At 37.1% G+C, this 18,045-nt stretch overlaps 1 protein-coding gene across 1 annotated transcript in view; it reads left to right on the plus strand.

The window, feature by feature from the left end:
• Positions 1–29: 29 nt before the first annotated feature.
• LTN1 (listerin E3 ubiquitin protein ligase 1) overlaps positions 30–18,045 on the plus strand; it is a 32,613-nt gene continuing 14,597 nt past the window's right edge. The window contains exons 1-16 of the mRNA XM_055701633.1: positions 30–143; positions 1,603–1,806; positions 2,131–2,229; positions 3,300–3,530; positions 4,297–4,349; positions 4,781–4,961; positions 5,635–5,808; positions 7,518–7,708; positions 8,992–9,139; positions 9,499–10,284; positions 10,795–10,836; positions 11,835–12,027; positions 14,409–14,648; positions 15,651–15,804; positions 16,064–16,214; positions 16,936–17,137. Coding sequence (XP_055557608.1) covers positions 102–143; positions 1,603–1,806; positions 2,131–2,229; positions 3,300–3,530; positions 4,297–4,349; positions 4,781–4,961; positions 5,635–5,808; positions 7,518–7,708; positions 8,992–9,139; positions 9,499–10,284; positions 10,795–10,836; positions 11,835–12,027; positions 14,409–14,648; positions 15,651–15,804; positions 16,064–16,214; positions 16,936–17,137 — 3,091 coding nt within the window. The 5' untranslated portion in view covers positions 30–101. The remainder of the gene's footprint in view (positions 144–1,602; positions 1,807–2,130; positions 2,230–3,299; positions 3,531–4,296; positions 4,350–4,780; positions 4,962–5,634; positions 5,809–7,517; positions 7,709–8,991; positions 9,140–9,498; positions 10,285–10,794; positions 10,837–11,834; positions 12,028–14,408; positions 14,649–15,650; positions 15,805–16,063; positions 16,215–16,935; positions 17,138–18,045) is intronic.

Here is an 18,045-nt window from a genome sequence, read left to right on the forward strand (position 1 = left end):
GCGGCGCGCGCCTGGCCCCGCCCCCCGGAAGTGCTGTGCTGCCCCGCCCCGGCCGCGCGGCTTCTCGCTCCCGGCCGGTACCCGGCGCCGCCGCTGCCGCCATGGGGGGCAAGAACAAGCAGCGAACCAAGGGCAACCTGCGGGTGAGCGAGCCCCGTGGGGCGGGGGGGCCGCCGCACTGCACCCCTGGGCCCCGGTCCCGCGCGGCCTCCGCCCGTGGCTGCGGTGGGCCCTGCCCGCCCCGCCTTACTGGGGCCCGGGCCTGGGCCTGGGCCTGGGGCTTCCGGTGCCTTGGGGAGGGGGCTGTGGGCTGCCTGAGCCCGGCCCCGCGGTGGGGTGGTGCGAGCCTCGGGCCTGGGTGTAGACGCTGTGGCCGGGGCGAGCCTTGGCCTGGACCCGGGCCCGTGTGCGAGGGGACACCCTCTGTCCGCGGCGTTTGTCCGCGGTTCCGGAGGGGCGGGGTGGGGGGGTGTGACGGCGTGTTCACCGCCGGCGTGAGCTCAGCGAGGTACCGGCGGCTGCAGGGAGTGGGTTGTTTGTGCGGAGAGTCTCGCCTTTCAGCACCTGTTGGGGTGTCTGCGTCTTGCCACTGGGCCACAGCAAGCCACGCCAGGCGGTGTGACATCTGTCGTGTGTGGTGGCACTCGCTCAGGATGGGAGAACTGTGGGTGAAGTGCTGTGTCCAAGTCATGTATTTGCATGTATTTAGAGAAGACTAACAAAAACAAAGATGCGTGTCCTTACAGTTTGTATGCAGAAAAAATAACTTAATCTGTAGATACAGCAGTTGGGTAAAACATGGCTTACCTTCCTCCAGAAGATCGTAAAAGTGTGATGAACTTCAGCAAATTGTCATTACTTTAAAAAAACCCAACAAACAAAACTGCAACTGTCATCAGGAAATGAAAGGTATTTAGAGTATAAGGCATCACAGTGAATCTTAAAGCATCAGTTGGCTTTGGGACAGTCTTTTGAAAACAGCATTGTTGAAATAAACATGAGCCGCTGATACCATGAGCAAGGTGTTGACTTAACTGGGGCTAGAAGAGATGCTGAACTCCAAAACACTCACTGCAATACTAATGGGACAGCGTTAATACTATGTTATGTATGTACCCTTTTGCTCCGTCCCTCTAAATCCTTCTTGGTTCCTTTGTTGCTGGTAGCATCCTTTGTTTCATGAGTGTTCTTATTTTTTGTAATGATATGACAAGCATTCCTTGGGAGCTGTATTGGTCTATATGCAGTAAGATTAGAAGAACTAGTAAATACAGAAGTAGGAAGGAGAGTAAATAATTTCTTAATAAATTGTTCCCTTAAAGAGGGACTTTTCTGTTACACTTTTTTGTATGTGTTTAAAACCAATAACATTTTCCATAAGTATCCATGAATTATGAGAAAAGAGAATTGCTTCTGAAAAGAGGAACAATTTTCTAGGTCAGACTTGTATGTTTAAGGCACAGGTGGTCTTTTTTGTGAGACTTTGTTTTTATCAGAAGGTTAATTATGCAGTATAAATAGGGTCATTAGTTCAAATGTGTGATGAGTGCAAGATAAAATAACTGAAATATATAACTGTCTTATGTCCCTGTTTTTTGTCAGCCTTCTAGCAGTGGCCGAGCTGCAGAGCTCCTCGCCAAAGAACGTGGAACAGTGCCTGGGTTTATTGGCTTTGGAACATCTCAGAGTGATTTAGGATACGTTCCTGCAGTTCAGGGAGCAGAGGAAATAGACAGCCTTGTGGATGCTGATTTTCGAATGGTATTGCGAAAACTTTCTAAGAGGGATATCACAACAAAATTAAAAGTAGGTGTAACCTTTGTCCCCTGTAAATTTTTTATCTGAAAGCAGTACATTTTTCTTAGGGATAGGAGAGGAATATATTTGTGTAGCTAATACTAATTTCATATTGGTAAAATTTGCTAGAACTGCAATCCAGAAGGTATCTTGGAGGACTTATTCATCAAGCAATGCTGATGGAGCATTCATAAAATTAATGTTGTAGATGCTGAATTGCAAGAAGTTAATTGATTTTTGAAAAAGAGAATTACAGTATGTGGTAGAAGCTGGTAAATTACAGAACTTACTGATCTGACTTCTTAAATCATGCTCTTGATATTTTGATTTTAGGCTATGCAAGAGTTTGGGACAATGTGCAAAGAAAGAGAAGTGGAAGTTGTTAAAGGTGTTCTTCCTTACTGGCCAAGAATCTATTGTAAAATCTCACTAGTAAGTATTAAAGTATCTTAATAAAAAACTTCTCTGGATGCTTGATGTGAAAACCTTTAAGGCAGTCTTTATTAATATATGTAACTTTGTTGAAATCACTGACTTGTTCTAGGAAAAACATGAAGTTGAAGGAAAGTAGTGTTCTTTATTGTGGAGATGTTCCAGTATTGATAGTGGGTGGAATCTTGAACTGTTGGTGCCTGGGCTGTACTTGGTGGATGAAGATAGCTGTTTGTTAGACCTCTATGTTAAAAAGATGACAAGATACTTGTTCTCATGAAAAGTTCTTTTATGCAGATTCCAGAACAGTTAAAGAGAATGTAGTGTTTAGTTAGCATAATTGTAAATCTTTTTGATCTAGGACTAATATCTGACCAGACTTACTATAAGAAAAAAAACCCCACCCCAAAAGAAAACAAAAAAACCCAAACCACCCGCCCCCACCCCTGACATGAAAAGACCATGCATAGTCAGATAATCCATAATTTTCTGTTATATTTAATACATCTCCAAACTATCTGGACTGGCTGCTGTTGGAAATGTGATAGTGGACATAAGGAATCACTAATCTGATCTGTTAGAGCAATTCCTAATATTTCTTTCAGGAGCCAAGAGCACAGAAAGCCATGGTGTTGTAAATTTATACACAAATAATGGATAATGATGCACAGTTAATGTAGGCTTATGGTTGTTTTAATCTAAAAAGTGTCTTCAAGGCTTCCTGTTTCTCTTGTATCTTGTTTTTCTGCTAAATGTTTGTATAAAATGGAAATCGAAACTGTAGTTAGGGATATCAGGAAAAGGTTACAATTTTGAATGTACAATGCATCAGGAATATGATGCTGCTAAGTTAGGACTCTTCCCTTATATGGGGTTGCTAAGACTTTTTTGTCAACATCGCCATGTATTTTCAAATCTGAATAGCCTTTCATTGAGAAAATGGCTGAATTGAAACAGCTTTCTTCTTGGTCATCACTTCTGCTTTGATGTACACAGCATCAAAAGAACATTTGTTAAACCAGTAAACCTTTTATCTTTTTTTCTTTTTTCTTTTTTCTTTTTTTTGACAGGATCATGATCGCCGTGTTCGAGAAGCAACTCAGCAATCTTTTGAGCAACTGATTCTTAAAGTAAAGAAACACTTAGCTCCTTACTTAAAAAGTATCATGGGATACTGGCTGATTGCTCAATGTGACACTTACTCCCCTGCTGCATCTGCTGCAAAAGTAGCTTTTGAAAAAGCTTTTCCTTCAAGCAAACAACCTGAAGCCTTAGTATTCTGTAAAGATGAAATTCTTAATGTGAGTGTATACTTTTCTCTTTCTTTAAGGCTTTTTGTTGAGTATATGTCAACTTTTCTTCCAAGTTTAAAACTCATCTGTCCCCCAGCTATTCTTCATGGTTAAATTTCTTTCTCACCTGAAACTTTGTTCCTGCTAAAGTGAAGACTGAGCCAAAAACATGTCCTCTGTTTTTTTTAATTTGAGGTTAGAATGACTGGAACCAGAGGAATGAATATGAAGTGGATTTTCTTGTGTGCATTTCTGTGTAATGGTGCTCAGTCATCACGTAATGTTGCTGACAGATGGAATAATGATGGTGGAGTAGTTTAGCTGCAGTGGTAAAGGATTAAAGAATGCTGAGCAGTGTTTCGGCGAGTCTCTACAAGTTTAGTTCTGACCAAGGTTAATGCTTTTCTGCCAGTCATATGAAACTGATTTACTGAATTTAAAAAGATAATTTTGCATATGATGGGCCAGCAATGCCAAATTTTAACTGTTTTATTTTGTCTCAGTTTGGTGGCTTTTTATCAGAAGCATGTTGGCATAGGACTGCAATTTAGAAAGCATTACGAAGTCTTGATTCAAACAGTACCACAGCTACTGTGTTCAGCAGGAGTCAATTTAATTGCGTTCTTGTTCACTAGTATGTCTAAAATGTATTTTAAAGACTTGACTCAGGTTGTGAACTGTTATTGTAGAGCTGTTTCTGAATAATGTGTAGACCATATTATTCACATTTAAACATTAGATTCTCATGTGTATATATGTATTTTTTTTCCTCTAGGTACTTCAAGATCACCTTCTGAAAGAAACGCCTGATACACTCAGTGACCCCCAGTATGTTAGCCTGCTTTAATGTATATGGTTTAATTCTTGCTCTGCGTTGGGTTCTCTGTCTTTGGAGGCAATGGATATAGGTTTGTTTTGAGAGACACAATGTGTATTTGAATCCAGATCCCAGCAACTTTCTTTGGGACTAAAGCATAAATGCTTTTTATCAGTTGTCTAATGCTTGTTTCAGTATTTTTAGGAACAGCATTTTTGAGTATCTGGAAGATGATGAGATGACTTGAAACTTTTTCTGACATGTTATAATGTAATTCGGTAGCGTTAAAACCTATGGAAAGTTTATATATTTACATTGCTGGCATCTTGAGATCAAAAGAAGAACACACTAAAACTGAAGACAGTTTAGAAGAGCTTGTGAAGCCTACTGATTTATTTATGGGTTGCTTTAATCTTTTTTTTGTTTTGTTTTGTTTTCTGAGAACTGTACCAGAAGAAGAAAGGGAAGCCAAATTTTTCCGGATTCTGACCTGTTCCTTGTTAGCTTTAAAGAAGTTACTTAGCATGTTGCCAAAGAAAGAGGTGCATTCAATGGAGGAAAAGTTAATGTCACTTCTGTCCCAAAACAAATTTTGGAAATATGGCAAACACAACATGCCACAGGTGATTTTTTTTTTAATATCTTCTTTATTTTGGTTGTTTTTAGTTACAGGTAATACACTGAACCTAGTCAAGTGTTACTTGTATTCTACAAGAGTGAACTTTGTGCTTCACTGAATTATATTTGAAACAGCCTTCAGATTTCAAGGCCTTACATAGGCAGCATTGCTCTGAAATTTGCCCAGTAGGCTAATTTGTAATTTCCTTGTCACCATCATCTACTTCTTGGCAGTCTGCCATCATTTCAAATTCATGTAAAAGATGCAAATAGCGTCAGCTTACTGCATGTGTTCTTAGTGCTTTTGGATTTTTCTTTTTTTAAACTGTTTTATTGGTCTTTGGTCTGCTAAGACCAATAGTGCATAGGGTGATGAATTGATTCTGGTAGTATTTTGTTAAAAAGTTTTAAGGTGATTTTAGGAAAACATGCCTTTTGAGTAGTATATTAAAATAAAATTTTTGGTGTTTTATCACTAAACAAATTAATTTAAAATACTAAACAGGCTTGTCAAGTAATTTCTTTATTTTTAATAATAATTAAACCTTTGCTGATGTGATAAAATACAGGGACCGCATGTAACTTATGGTGACTTTTAAAAGGAATGTTATAAACTACATGTAGTGACGAAGTGTTGTCATTTGACTAAAATTATGTTTTTTCTCTGGCCTGTGTCAGGTTCGCTCAGCTTTCTTTGAGCTGGCTTCTGCTTTTTGCCAGTACTTGCCTGAGCTGGTAAAAGCTGAAGCAGGAAGAATTTGTCCGGTTGTTCTCCTCAGTATTGATGACAGTGATGCAGTGGTGTGCCCAGCTCTTTGGGAAGCTGTACTTTATGCTATCACCGCTATTGAGGTAATGTGGGAAACCTAAGTGGCAGATATTTTACTCAAATTTAACTTTTCACCAAGTGCCATTGTTCTCTGTTTTAGGATTTTAGAATTAGGAACATTTTAGAATTAGAATTGTTCTCTGTTTTAGAATTAGGAACAACAGCTTGAGTAGTTGTTCTTTATGATTAGTAACATGAACTTACCAATTCTTTTTTTCTCCTTAGGGCTTCAATGTAACTTTCATTGTGTTCAGCATGTCTGAAAATCAGAGTTGTTTTACAAGTTTAATTAAATTAATCTGAATCCCTTTGAATATGGTACTAATAAGTAAAATAACACTTAAAACCTTTTTCTTGGTTAGAGGTGGTTACAAAAATAACCTGCAGTGCATTTTTTGTTTGTTTGTTTTCCCCTTCTAATTCAACGCTTGGTTTTATAACTGTTTTTTTTTTTAAATTTTAAATTAAGTACCGGCTTTGAATTTATTAGCAGGATAAGTGGTGTCCCACAGACTGGGATGTTCTGAGGGTTTAATGCTGCAGCAGATCTCTTTTGTAACTGCTTGTATAAATTGTAACTATTTTATGGGGAAAAAAACCAACCCTTTGTTCAGCTTGCTATAATTATAGATATCTGGAAGTGTGATAAATCAGATCAGATGACAAAAATCCTTGGGGTTGGGGAAAAATACCAAGGTATTTGGTAACCATCGGAAGATTTTTGAGGGGAGTTTTGAAGTTAGTGATGACTTTAAAAGTTAGGATTTTGAAATCATTGCTTATTCTTGGTAATAAGAACGCAGAATTAAATACAGGACCAGTTAAAATAACAGTTTTATTAAGCATCCTTAAAGCATTATTAAAGAGAAGCCTTTAACTGCAGTTTGCTAGTGTCATGGTTTAACCTCAGCTGGTAATTAAGCACCAGGCCGCCGCTCGCTCACTCCCCCTCACCTGGAAGGATGGGGAGGAGAGCTGGAAAGGAATGGAAAACTCGAGGGTTGAGATAATAACAATTTAATAATTGAAACAGAATAAAAATAGCAATAATAACAATGATGACAGTTAGTTACAATGAAAAGGGGGGGGGGGGGGGGAGAATAAAATCCAGAGGGAAAGGAAGAGAGGAACACGTGGTGCACAATGCAACTGCTCACCGCCTGCCAACCCATGCCCAGGCAGTCCCCGAGCAACGATCTGCCTGCCCCCCAGGTAGATATACCAGGCATGATGTCCCGCGGCATGGAATACCTCTTTGATTAGTTCGGGTCAGCTACCGTGGCTGTCCCCCAATTTCTGTTCCCCTCCAGCCTTTTCGCTAGGCCTGAGACACTGAAAAGTCCTTGACTTAGGATAAATATCACCCAGCAGCACTTATCACCTTAGTATAAATATCACCCAGAACGGTTATCAACATTGTTCTCACATCAAAGCTAAAACATAGCACCCCACTAGCTCCGAAGAAGATAATTAACTCCATCCCAGCCAGGACAGCTAGCAAGGAAGGTCCATTGATTTTAAAAAATACAGAAACAGTTTTATCACATCAACTTCTTAAATTCACAAGCTAAAATAGGGGGAAAGTGATTTTTCAAAATACTGGCAAGTGAATTTAAATTTTACGATAACTTGTTTCAGCTACAGCATAGGGAGGCATGTTTATGTCTAGTTTGGGAGTTCTTCCAAGGCAACATGTTCTCATTTAATTTACAAGAAGTGTTTCTTTCTGTAGGACTGTTGGAGTCATGTAAATGCCAAAAAGGGAGTTCTGCCGAAGCTATGGACAGTGCTTCGAGAGGGTGGACGTGGACTAGCTACCATTATATACCCAAATCTCTTGCCATTCATTAGCAAGTTACCTCCAGGCATTGCAGAACCAAAGCTGGAATATTTCAGAACTTTTTTCAGCTCTATAATTCAAGGGTATGAACCACAAAGTTGTTTGTTTATTTATTTGAAATTAGTCTCTTCAACATTTGAAAATAGGAGGACTAATCTTCTTTAAGCATTTAGTGATAAGTAGCATATAATTTGGCTTGGGGACATTTAAAGATGCATTAATTGTTTATTTGAGGAAAAACTTGTTTCACTATGATACTTGAAAATCAGTTTTTAAATACTTTAAATATCCAAACTAGAGTCGTCCATTGTGGCTGTCCCTGTCTTCTTAAACCTTGACCCTTCTTTTTAATTTTATTAAGTCTTCTTTACTTAAAGCATTCTAATCTTTTCTTGTCAAAGGTTTGTGCTTATTCTGTAAGTTTTTAAATAGGAAATTAATTTAAAATTGAGTGGCTCTAAAGTTATCAGACTTGTCTCACCCATGTGTAATTATTACAGAGGTTATTGGGAATTAGCATTGTGATTGTGAAATTTCTTGTATGCAGGAACTTCTTGTGAGACTGATTTCTAAAGGGTTGAAACTGCTATCATTGTTTGCCTTTAAAACACATCAAAGCCAGCTTTCAATCCAATCTAAGTTAAACAGGTGCATGTGCATTATGTGCTCAGAAGCATACGTAAGTTATTTTATGAAAGACTAAGATGTAACTTATTTAAACAAAAATCAATTCTTGATTGATGTTGTGGCCATTAGCAGAGCTCTTGGAGTTATGTGTAGGTTGGTTTTGAAAAGCGTACAGAATTTTACTGAAAGTAGTAGAATGGTTATAATATTTGTGTAGTAATTTGTGTGGTCTAATTTTTGTTGAAAAGCAAATGAATCATAGTTGCTCAGACTCAAATTGGCTGTGGTGAAACTGTCTTTCAGTGGCTTTTTAGTTTAGGTTTTTTTTTTTCTTTTTTCTGTAATGACCGAAGGTGAAGCTTTCTAAATCTCTGCGGTATGTGCAAAAATTTGAGAAGGAGTTCTGATAAACTGCTGAAACAGTAGACAGTAAGCTTAACAGGATATGTTTCCTCTATTTACATAGATAGTTTTTTATGAATGCCAAAACTGGATGAAAAAGTGATTTTAATATAAGTTATGTTAAATACCTGGATTTATTGTTTTGACTCTTTGAATATGTCCCATTGAATTTGTTTTGATCTGACTCCTACCAATGATTCTGTGATTCTGTGTTCTCATATTGGTGTGGTCTGGATAAGAACAACATAACCAAGGTTACATTCATTAGTACATACTGTGATTCTCAGAAGCATAGATGACTGAGCGTGCCCTCCTTCCGATTCTCACCTTTCAATAGGTTGTCAAGCGAGCGAGTAATAGCCAGCCCTTCAGAAAGTTCAGCAATTATAACTGCATTTATGGAATGTCTGCGCTTTGCCATACTACAGAAAATAGACAGAGAAGGTGACCAAAGACAGATTCATCAAATGCTTATATATGACCAGGTATTTATTAGAAATGGTTAATATTGTTATGTGTACGTAATTCCAAGTTAAAGACAAACATAAATTTTTGTGAGGATTTACTTCTTTGCTGAAAGTTTCACTAGATTTTGTGGAAAAAATAATGTTACTGAATTCAGTCAATCTTTTTCTTTTTCCCTGTAAAATAATCCCTTTTACTATGCATCTTGTATTATATTAAAAAAAACCAAAGGCATCCCACCCTTTATATTTTCATTACATGTTCAAGCATGAGTAATTCTGATGTTTTTGGAATTGTTTCTGCAGTATTTTCCAAAATGATAGAATATCCTGGTCTAGTTGTATCAATGTTCTCTAATAATTTTTTTTTGTTTTCATAGCTAATTCCTCTTACTGATGCTGTACTTAAGGAGCCCAGGTTACAAAACGGACCATTATTTTATCAAATAGCAGAAACTCTGAGCTCCTGGGAAGCTAAAGCAGAAGTCGCCAGTGATGATGGCACAGATGAAGTTTTCAAGAAACTGTTGTCAGATTTTTGGAATCATCTTTTAAAAATGTGTGTAGTTCATGTTGATACCTTGGATGCCGATGAGAAATCGTTCTTTGCCATATCCAGTATGCTAGAAATTCTTCAGAATCCAAAGACTGCTACAAAACTAAACAACAGAAAATCGCTAAAAATCAGATTTACAGATGAGGATGAATCTGAAAGAAACACAGAGAATGGAAAGCTTACAGAAGTGAGAAATTGTGACTCTGAAATAAAGGCTGACTTGCAGCATAGTTCACTTCTAAGGAAAGAACCTTTAGAGAATTTGGTCTGCAACCTTGCTGAACTGAGTTTTGTGTATGTCAATGAACAGAAGTCAGAACAGCATTTGAAATTTCTCTCTGCCCTGCTCAACTGTTTTTCTTCAAACAGAGTTTTTCAAGTACTCCTAGAGCAGGGAAGTGATGCAAAGTCTGCTCAAGCTGAATCCCAAAAGGAAGTGAAAGCTCATAATGAAAGTCCATCTGTACAATTTCTCTATGTGAATTTAATAACTTGGCTGAAAGAAGACTGGAGGAAAGACGTCCATTTTCTGGTTGATATTTTGTACAGTGTGCTTAACTGTTGCAACAGTAATGATGAAAGGAAAATCATTCTTGATGATTTAACGAAGGTATGATTTGTACCTTCTGTTACTACTTTTTTATCAAAGTGACTACTCCTTTTGTGGGTTGTGGTTAGTTAATAATTTTATTTTGGGGCTGTGGAACGGAAGATATTCTACATGAACTTAGGTAAGTTCAGTGTTAAGGAAGGAAGATTTAGGAAAGGTTGATATGGCAGTGTTGGAGTGAAGGGTTGTAACGTCTATCCCTTTCTATATGGTATAAATCATTTTAAAAAAGCAACCTAAGAATTTCTCTGCTCTTGCTTCTTTATACAGTATGCTTTTATACTAGCCATTGGTGGCCTTTCTTATAAATACAGTCTCTTATTGATCTGCGTGGTAGGGAAAGACTTGGAAGCCAAAAATAATACAATCAATAACTTTGTTCCTGAAACTTAGCAACTTCTGCTTATCCCCTGCAGTAAATAAAGTTGTAAAACAGTTTAAATGGTTTTAAATGCTTCTTATTCAGCAAAGAATTTGTTAAATATTGTGGAATGTTGGTTTTCTTTTTAGATGGACCTGAAATGGATTATATTTCTCCAGATAATTCAAAAGGTACCTCTTAAGACTTTTTTTTTGTTCTTGTTTTGCATGGTTTTGAGTATTTCCCTGGTGTTACATGTTTTTTAATTACTTTTTTAAAATTTAAGTAGTGATCATTTCTATAGTTTGAAAATGTTGTACTTTCAGTGTCGTTTGCTTTAACTGCATTTAAATCTGGGGACAGTCTTAGAAATGATGATACCCAAACAAAAGCGTCTTTCTTTTCTATTTTTGGTCAGTTTGCTCTGAGCCAGAGGAATTCCTGATTTATTTCTGGTCATCCCTCCTCAGCTAGAGAGAATGGAGTTGAATATTAGACCAGTAATCTGAACAATTATTTGCATCATCACCCTAATGTTGTGCTTACAAGGAAAAGATAGTATACCATTTTTTTTTCATACAGGATATTGAGAGACTGACATTTAAATGATTGCTAGGGATGAAATAGGAAGTGTATTACAAATTTTTGGACAAGACCTCATAGCACTTGATTTACAATCCAGCGTGTTCGCCATAGTATCTTTCCTCACAGATACTGTGTATTTTATGAATTCAGAGTTTTTATGATTTTGTAACTTACAACAGCTTATCACCAAAATAATGGTTTTCTGATACATGACTTTCTATTTCTTTTTAGAGAAATTCAGATCCTGTAAATAAATTTGATGTTGTAAATAGATTTTTATTTCAACCAACCTAGTGATCCCAAAGTTATCCAACTCCAATGTAGGCATTCCTTGGGCTCTATAGTTGGAGAAAAGGAAAAAGAAGAGCTTTCAGAAGGTGACTTGTTTCACTCTATAGCTAGGTCAGAGCTCTAAATTGCTGTCTCTGACCATAAAGAAAGTTGGAGGGTTTGTTGCAGATGTAAACACCTAAAGACTTATTGATTATGACAGATGATATGATTCCTGCTCTGTGTGTGGGTTTGAAATATTAGTATTATGCATAGTTAGTAATAAAAGTTAATACCCTCAAAAGATTATTGGAATTATTCTCTTGGGATTCAGGCATGCTCAAGCACAACAAAACTTTCCTTAGTCTCTGACTGGCTGAAAGGAGATACACTTGGAGAAAGACTTGTAATGCTGGCAGATGATCTCTGTCACCTGGGTTTAGAACCTGTAGCAGCCTCATCAGAATCTTCCTCTTCAGAAAGGTGGACCCTCCTGAGCTTAGTGTTGTCGCAACACATTAAAAATGGTAAGTGTATTTATGCCTTGGAGTTTGTAGTGTGTAAACACTGCACATAAGTTTTGTAGAAGGCTGAAAGGAATTTGAGATCTAAAATAATTAATTTGTAACATCTAGGCTTTCTTCTGTGGTTGGGCTTTTTTTTTGTTTGTGTTCTGTTGTTTGTTTTTTTTTAACCTGAGCCAATTAACCATGTCCAATTTAATTTCATAAACACTAACTTGCAGCAGTGACATTGCAATTTTTGTCTGTGTTGCTGAACAAAAATCATCATTTAAAGATCAGATTCAGATTTGTGAGTCTGGAAGACTTGAGAAAGATTAAATAAGTTTGATTTATTAGCTGATGTCTGTAAAATAATAATTTTTAAACCATACCATCTGAAATTTACTTTCAAAACCAGAATATAAAAAAATCAATGGTTATGGACCCATGCATGTGTTGGTAATGCCTTGTTAAAAGAGCTATGATTTGTTTTGAGCCATTTGCAGTTAGATTAATGTACTTTAAAAACTGTGTGTGTGCACTTATACTGTATATGCAATCCTTTTTTCATTAATAACATCCTATTCCATTTCCTCCTTGCATTTTGTGGTATCTGTGATACAGACTTCTACTGGAGTTCAATTTTCTTGATGTTTTCCATGTAAGCTTGTCATTTGTGTCTTGTTAAGCTTAGCATTTGCTCTGATCCCTGAGACATCAAATTTTCTGAACGGTAGGCATATTTCTGGTGCTTTCAGGTTTCAAAGATGCACACAAGAAGGTGTTTTAAGACTGTTATTTCTGTTACTGGAACTTTTGATGTAGAGAAACATCAGGAAAAGCTGTTCCCTCCCTCCAGAGAGAGTTCAACAGACTTGGTTGCTTCTGACTCTCTGGTGTCCTAGGGCTTATTGTTCAGTGACCTTGCTTTTTTGCTGTAGAGGTATTGCTGAGCTCGTTTTGTGTGGGGTGTTGTGTGATCTGTTTTAATACATGTTGGATGAACTCTAAGAGACCTTCAGGAGCTGTGTTAGTTCTTGACTTAGTAATTTAGGCCAAAATAGAGTATGTGGACTTCCAAAAAGATTTTTTGGGATTTCTCATCTAAGTTTCTCAGGGTAAACTATCATGGGGTAAAAGGAATGGCCTTTTGTGGATCAGTAACCTGTCAGATGATAGGAATTAAAAGGGGAAAAAGGATAAATACTGAAAGGATGATAATTGTTTCTGATAAATTATTCAGAGTAATCACAAATGAAACTTTATGGAACCATAGCAGTGTGTTTCAATACTGAATGATTAACTGATGCAAATTAAAAAATAAATTAAAAGCCAATAAATATAAAATACATATATGGGAAGAACAAATTTGTAACTATCTGTTGAGTGATAGGCTCTGAGCTGTTAAAACTCAGAAAAGGGATCTTCAGTCATTGTGATGGTTCCCTTTAAGTGGCAGGTTGGTGCTCAGCAGTAAAAAGGAAATACAGGTTATTAGGAGCTGCTGTGAAAAGCATAAAGACAAATTAAAATTATTATAGCACTGGTGTGTCGATATCTTGAATACTGCCTGTAGTTTTGGTCGCAGCAATATTCTTACTCACCTATATGCGTTTGTAAAAAGATGTGATAGAATTAGAATATGCCCAAAGAAAGATCGCAGGAATGGTTAGGCAAATGCAGTGGCTTCTGCCTGTAGAGGCAATAAAACAGACTAGAATTTTTCAGCTTGCAATGGAAGTGATTGGGGATGGGGTTCTGGTAAAGAGCCATAAAATGATAATTTGTATGGAAAAAGCAAATAGGAAGACATTTTTTCATTGTTTCTTTAAATAGGAGAGCCTGTGGTTGCTTGCAGATGTTTAGATAGCAGGCTTGAGGAAAGAGAAAAGTATACTTCTTCATACCGTTCATAATTAAATAATGGAACTCATTGCCACAAGGTGCTGTGGAGTTTGAGGATAAATGCGGTTGGCCTACTTAGGTCCTGTGCGAAAGGGACTAAGCATATTCATGGAAGATAGGTCTGATTGGGTTAATTATATGCGATAGTCCAGGTGTAATCTCTGGCTCACAATTGAGTGCCAGAAGCTAGGAAGGCGTAAAAGGGGAAGGGATCACTGCACTTGCTATATTTTATATACCTTTTGTCTAAGTTGCAACAGCTAGTTTAGAGGACGGATACTTGGCAATGTGAAACTTGGTTCCTTGATGACTGTGGATTAAGAAAGAGAGCTTAGGTATACATTAGACTGTAACTACTTTTATACTTTATTTTGCATTCAAAATTAGTAAATAAAAAATAAATCGGTACATAAGCATGATCATTAACTGACACCATATTATCAAGAAATCAAGGCGTGCTTGTTGTCAAGTAATCATGTTTTTTTCTCCCCCTCCAATAGAATCTTTGATTGGTGAAACTTTTGTTGAAAGGATTATTGATAAACTTCAAGCAGCTCTGTCTAAAGCTAAGGATCTTTCTGAAGCTGGAAATACTGAACCATCAGTATCTTTTATCTGTGATGTAGCCTCGAGCTTTTTCAGCTCAGTTAAAGGGTGTTTACTGATGCCATCCTCAGAAGACCTGCTCCTTACCATCTTCCAGCTGTGTGCTCAGAGGCAGGATGCTATGCACTTATCAGGTAATTTGGAAAAAGAACTTCAAGCAAACTTCTTTGTAGCTGATCATTACACCTAAATTCTTCTCTTTCATGAAATGGATTCAAGTATATAATAGAATACTGGGTTCGCAGACGTGGAGTGCTTGCAGCTGTAACTGATGTGAAAATTAGTTCTTTAATTTACAATGCCAGTGGTTACTACTAAACATCAAGTCCTGTACATCTCTACAAGGATTTTAACTCTTGATGTTAGTATCCCTGTGCTTCAGTTGTCTTTGAGGCTGTGATAATGGAATGTTGCATAAAATATTTATGGTCTGTGAAGTACAAAGAATGAGCATTTTGTTGTTGTTCATTCTGCAGTATGGGGATCCTGTGAAAAAATGAGTGCAGTCACTTGCTTAACGATACATACATTTATTCTGAAGCCATTTATATTGGTCAGGTTGCTCTGGCAAATTGTGACCTATTCCTCTCACCACCAGTGTCTCGTTTTCAGACTGAGATCCTGATTTATGTTCTTTGAATGTAGAATTTGAGAGTGATAGATTGATCTATGCATTTACTGACACAGATAAAAAGGAGGAAATGTCACAGTGCTGTCATAGAAGTGAAGCAGGACAATGCTAGCCTGAAAACCACTGCTGCTTTGCAAATGGCTATTGATGTTGTAGAAGTGAAGTATCTCAGTATTTTAAAAATATCTGTGGTTTTGAAGACCATATGGGCGTATTGTAGTAGACAGCAGGAACATCATTCTTATTCTCAAATAAATATTACGTGTACATCCAAGTTAATGTAAAATTGCTTTACAACAAGAAAACTGTATATTTGCCCTTGATAGTTATTGCATGTAACCACATAGAAAAGAGAATTCTTTTCCTGCTTTAGGACCTTTAGGCGTGATTGTTACTATATGCTGTAGGCTGTAATTTGAATTTACCTGTTTGTGGGGCTTTTGCTCATTTGTTTATTGGTTGGGGTTTTTGTGTGTGTTTTTTTTTTCTCTCTTCCCTACAACAGATTTACTTGTATGTAAATTAAAACACACTTGGATGTCTGGTGTAAACTCACTTGTGTGTCAACTTCGGAGTATGCAGAAACAGAGCACCTTTTTACTTAAATCTGCACTGTGGGTCAAGAATCAAATTCAGTCTTCCTCTTTGGATGTTAAAAGGTAATTATAATGTACATGTCTGTTCCATATATGTTGTTCTCCAAACCAAAGGTCAGTGCTGTACTGTTAGTTATTTAATTGGCATTTGTATTACTGAGAGATTTTTTTCAGCCTGTCAGAGGAGAGAAATGTGGGTAGAACATAACTTAAAATGCCATTGGTAGGTATAGCATGTATGTAGCTTCAATACAATGTATATAGCAGCTTGCTTTTACTGGATAGCGCCAAACTTGTTTGCAGTGTTTTTTCCTTTTCTCAGCCTTCAGGTCTTGATCTCTGCAGTTAGTGATTTGTTGTCTAAGCTTATGGAAGCTGACGGACAGTCTGGATATCTTGTCAGAGCATATGTTGAGCATGTCATGCCAAGCAAAACTGAGTGGGGGAAATTGCATGAGTCTCTATCCACCGAGGTATGAAAGTGATAATGGACTTGCACATGGTAGTCAATCTTACCTCAAGTGTCTTTCCTTTAGGGTAATAAGCATTCTTTATTTTGATGTGGAACTGCAGTTATGAATATGCCTATGCCTGTGCAGAGGTTCTTTTCAGCCTCTGTCCATGACAGAGAACAAAATCTGTATGGCTATGGCCCCATCCAGTACTACTGGAGAAAAAAAATATCTATGAAATTGTTCTTTTCTGCATGGAGCAACTTACTTTACAAATCGGGTATTTTGTCTGACAGAATATACATCGTGAAGATGTTCTTATCTTTAAGCTAATTCTCTACAAGATTAATTTTGTGAAAGACACCAATATCTGCAGAGGAACGTGATGTGTTCTCTATCAGCAAAATGCTGATATGCATAGAGTGGAGAGTGGGGAAGGACATAAATTTCCTGTCCAACCGCCAGTCTTCAGTAACCCTGGTATTTCTTGTGAAATATATAGAATTCTAAAGATACATATTTATTTCTGAGGCAGCAGTGTATTTTCAAGTTACTGCTGCGCATTTAGATTTTTTTAATATGCTGGGGTGGGTCATCCACACCATTGTGCTTTTGGTGTTAATTTGTATCTTTCATGGTTATATTTTAAAAACTCTGTTTCCAAGGTTAAACAGGTCATAGCTCTTCTATGCATAATTAGTGTCAATTATTTGTTCATACTCTTTTTATGCACATATTACAGTGGATACACAAACCTCTTTTGGAAGGAAGGCTTAGTATGAATTGTGAACCTTTGGGATCACGTGTCAAGCTGTGTGGCACAACTAAACTTCCAGGCCATCTGTGTACTTCAGCCTTATTAAGTAAAATGGTGCTGCTTGTATTGGAAAACGTTATAGTCCATGGAAATGATGATGCTGAAAGAAAGAAAATTGACAATATAAGTAAGTTACAATGGTAAAACTTGATGGAATGTGATTTTCTAGTGGTTATAAATTAACATGAATTGATAATTAGAATTGCAAAGTTTGGCATATAGGTATGAGAAATCATCCTTTACCTTTTGTTGTTTGCTTTTTTTCTTCAGTTTTCCTTTGAAAGTGTAAGTATGGACAAGTACAGTGTTTATATTTCTAGGACCTTTTGTGATTATGTACATGCTATCTCAACAGAACTTTGAATCTAGAGAAGTCTGAATTTACGATGAACTTCGAAGTTATTCATTGCCAAAACACACAGTGTATTGGCATAAGTGAGCAATAGGAGTCATATCCATGCCATCAAATAAACACCCTGAGTGTTTAGCTATAATGTAAAGATATTTTGAGGCAGCAATTTTTCTTAATTCCACCAGGTTTATTTTATTTATAGAATGCTTAAATTAGAGCTGTCGTTACCAAATTAACAATTTTGTCTCCAAAAGTCTCACCATGATGAGAAGTGTCATTGTTCAGTGTGGATCTTTGTAAGCTAATGTGGAAACCACATGCTAACTATTAGCATCAAATTTGTTTTTTTCCTGGGCTTGGATCTCGATTGCCTTGTCTGCAAGAAATAAATATATTTAAAAAGAAAAGAGAGAATAGAGAGGAGTTAGAGTTCTTGTCATGCTTGATTTGCTTTAATATTTCTTGAACATCTAGACTAGATTATTGTAGCTTTTTCTTCTCTTGTATTTTATGATGCAGTGGCAAATATCCTGTTCATGCTCTGAAACACCTGAGATTGCACGTAAATACAACTTCTAATGCATTAAAAACATATTAAAAAAACCCCAAGAAAACACAACAAAACCTACACCTGAAACTTTGTGCTTATGCGCTGAATATATTCAGCAGCTGTTTGTAAATGA

This window comes from Falco cherrug, chromosome 2 (genome assembly GCF_023634085.1).
Source record: "Falco cherrug isolate bFalChe1 chromosome 2, bFalChe1.pri, whole genome shotgun sequence".
NCBI lineage: Eukaryota > Metazoa > Chordata > Aves > Falconiformes > Falconidae > Falco > Falco cherrug.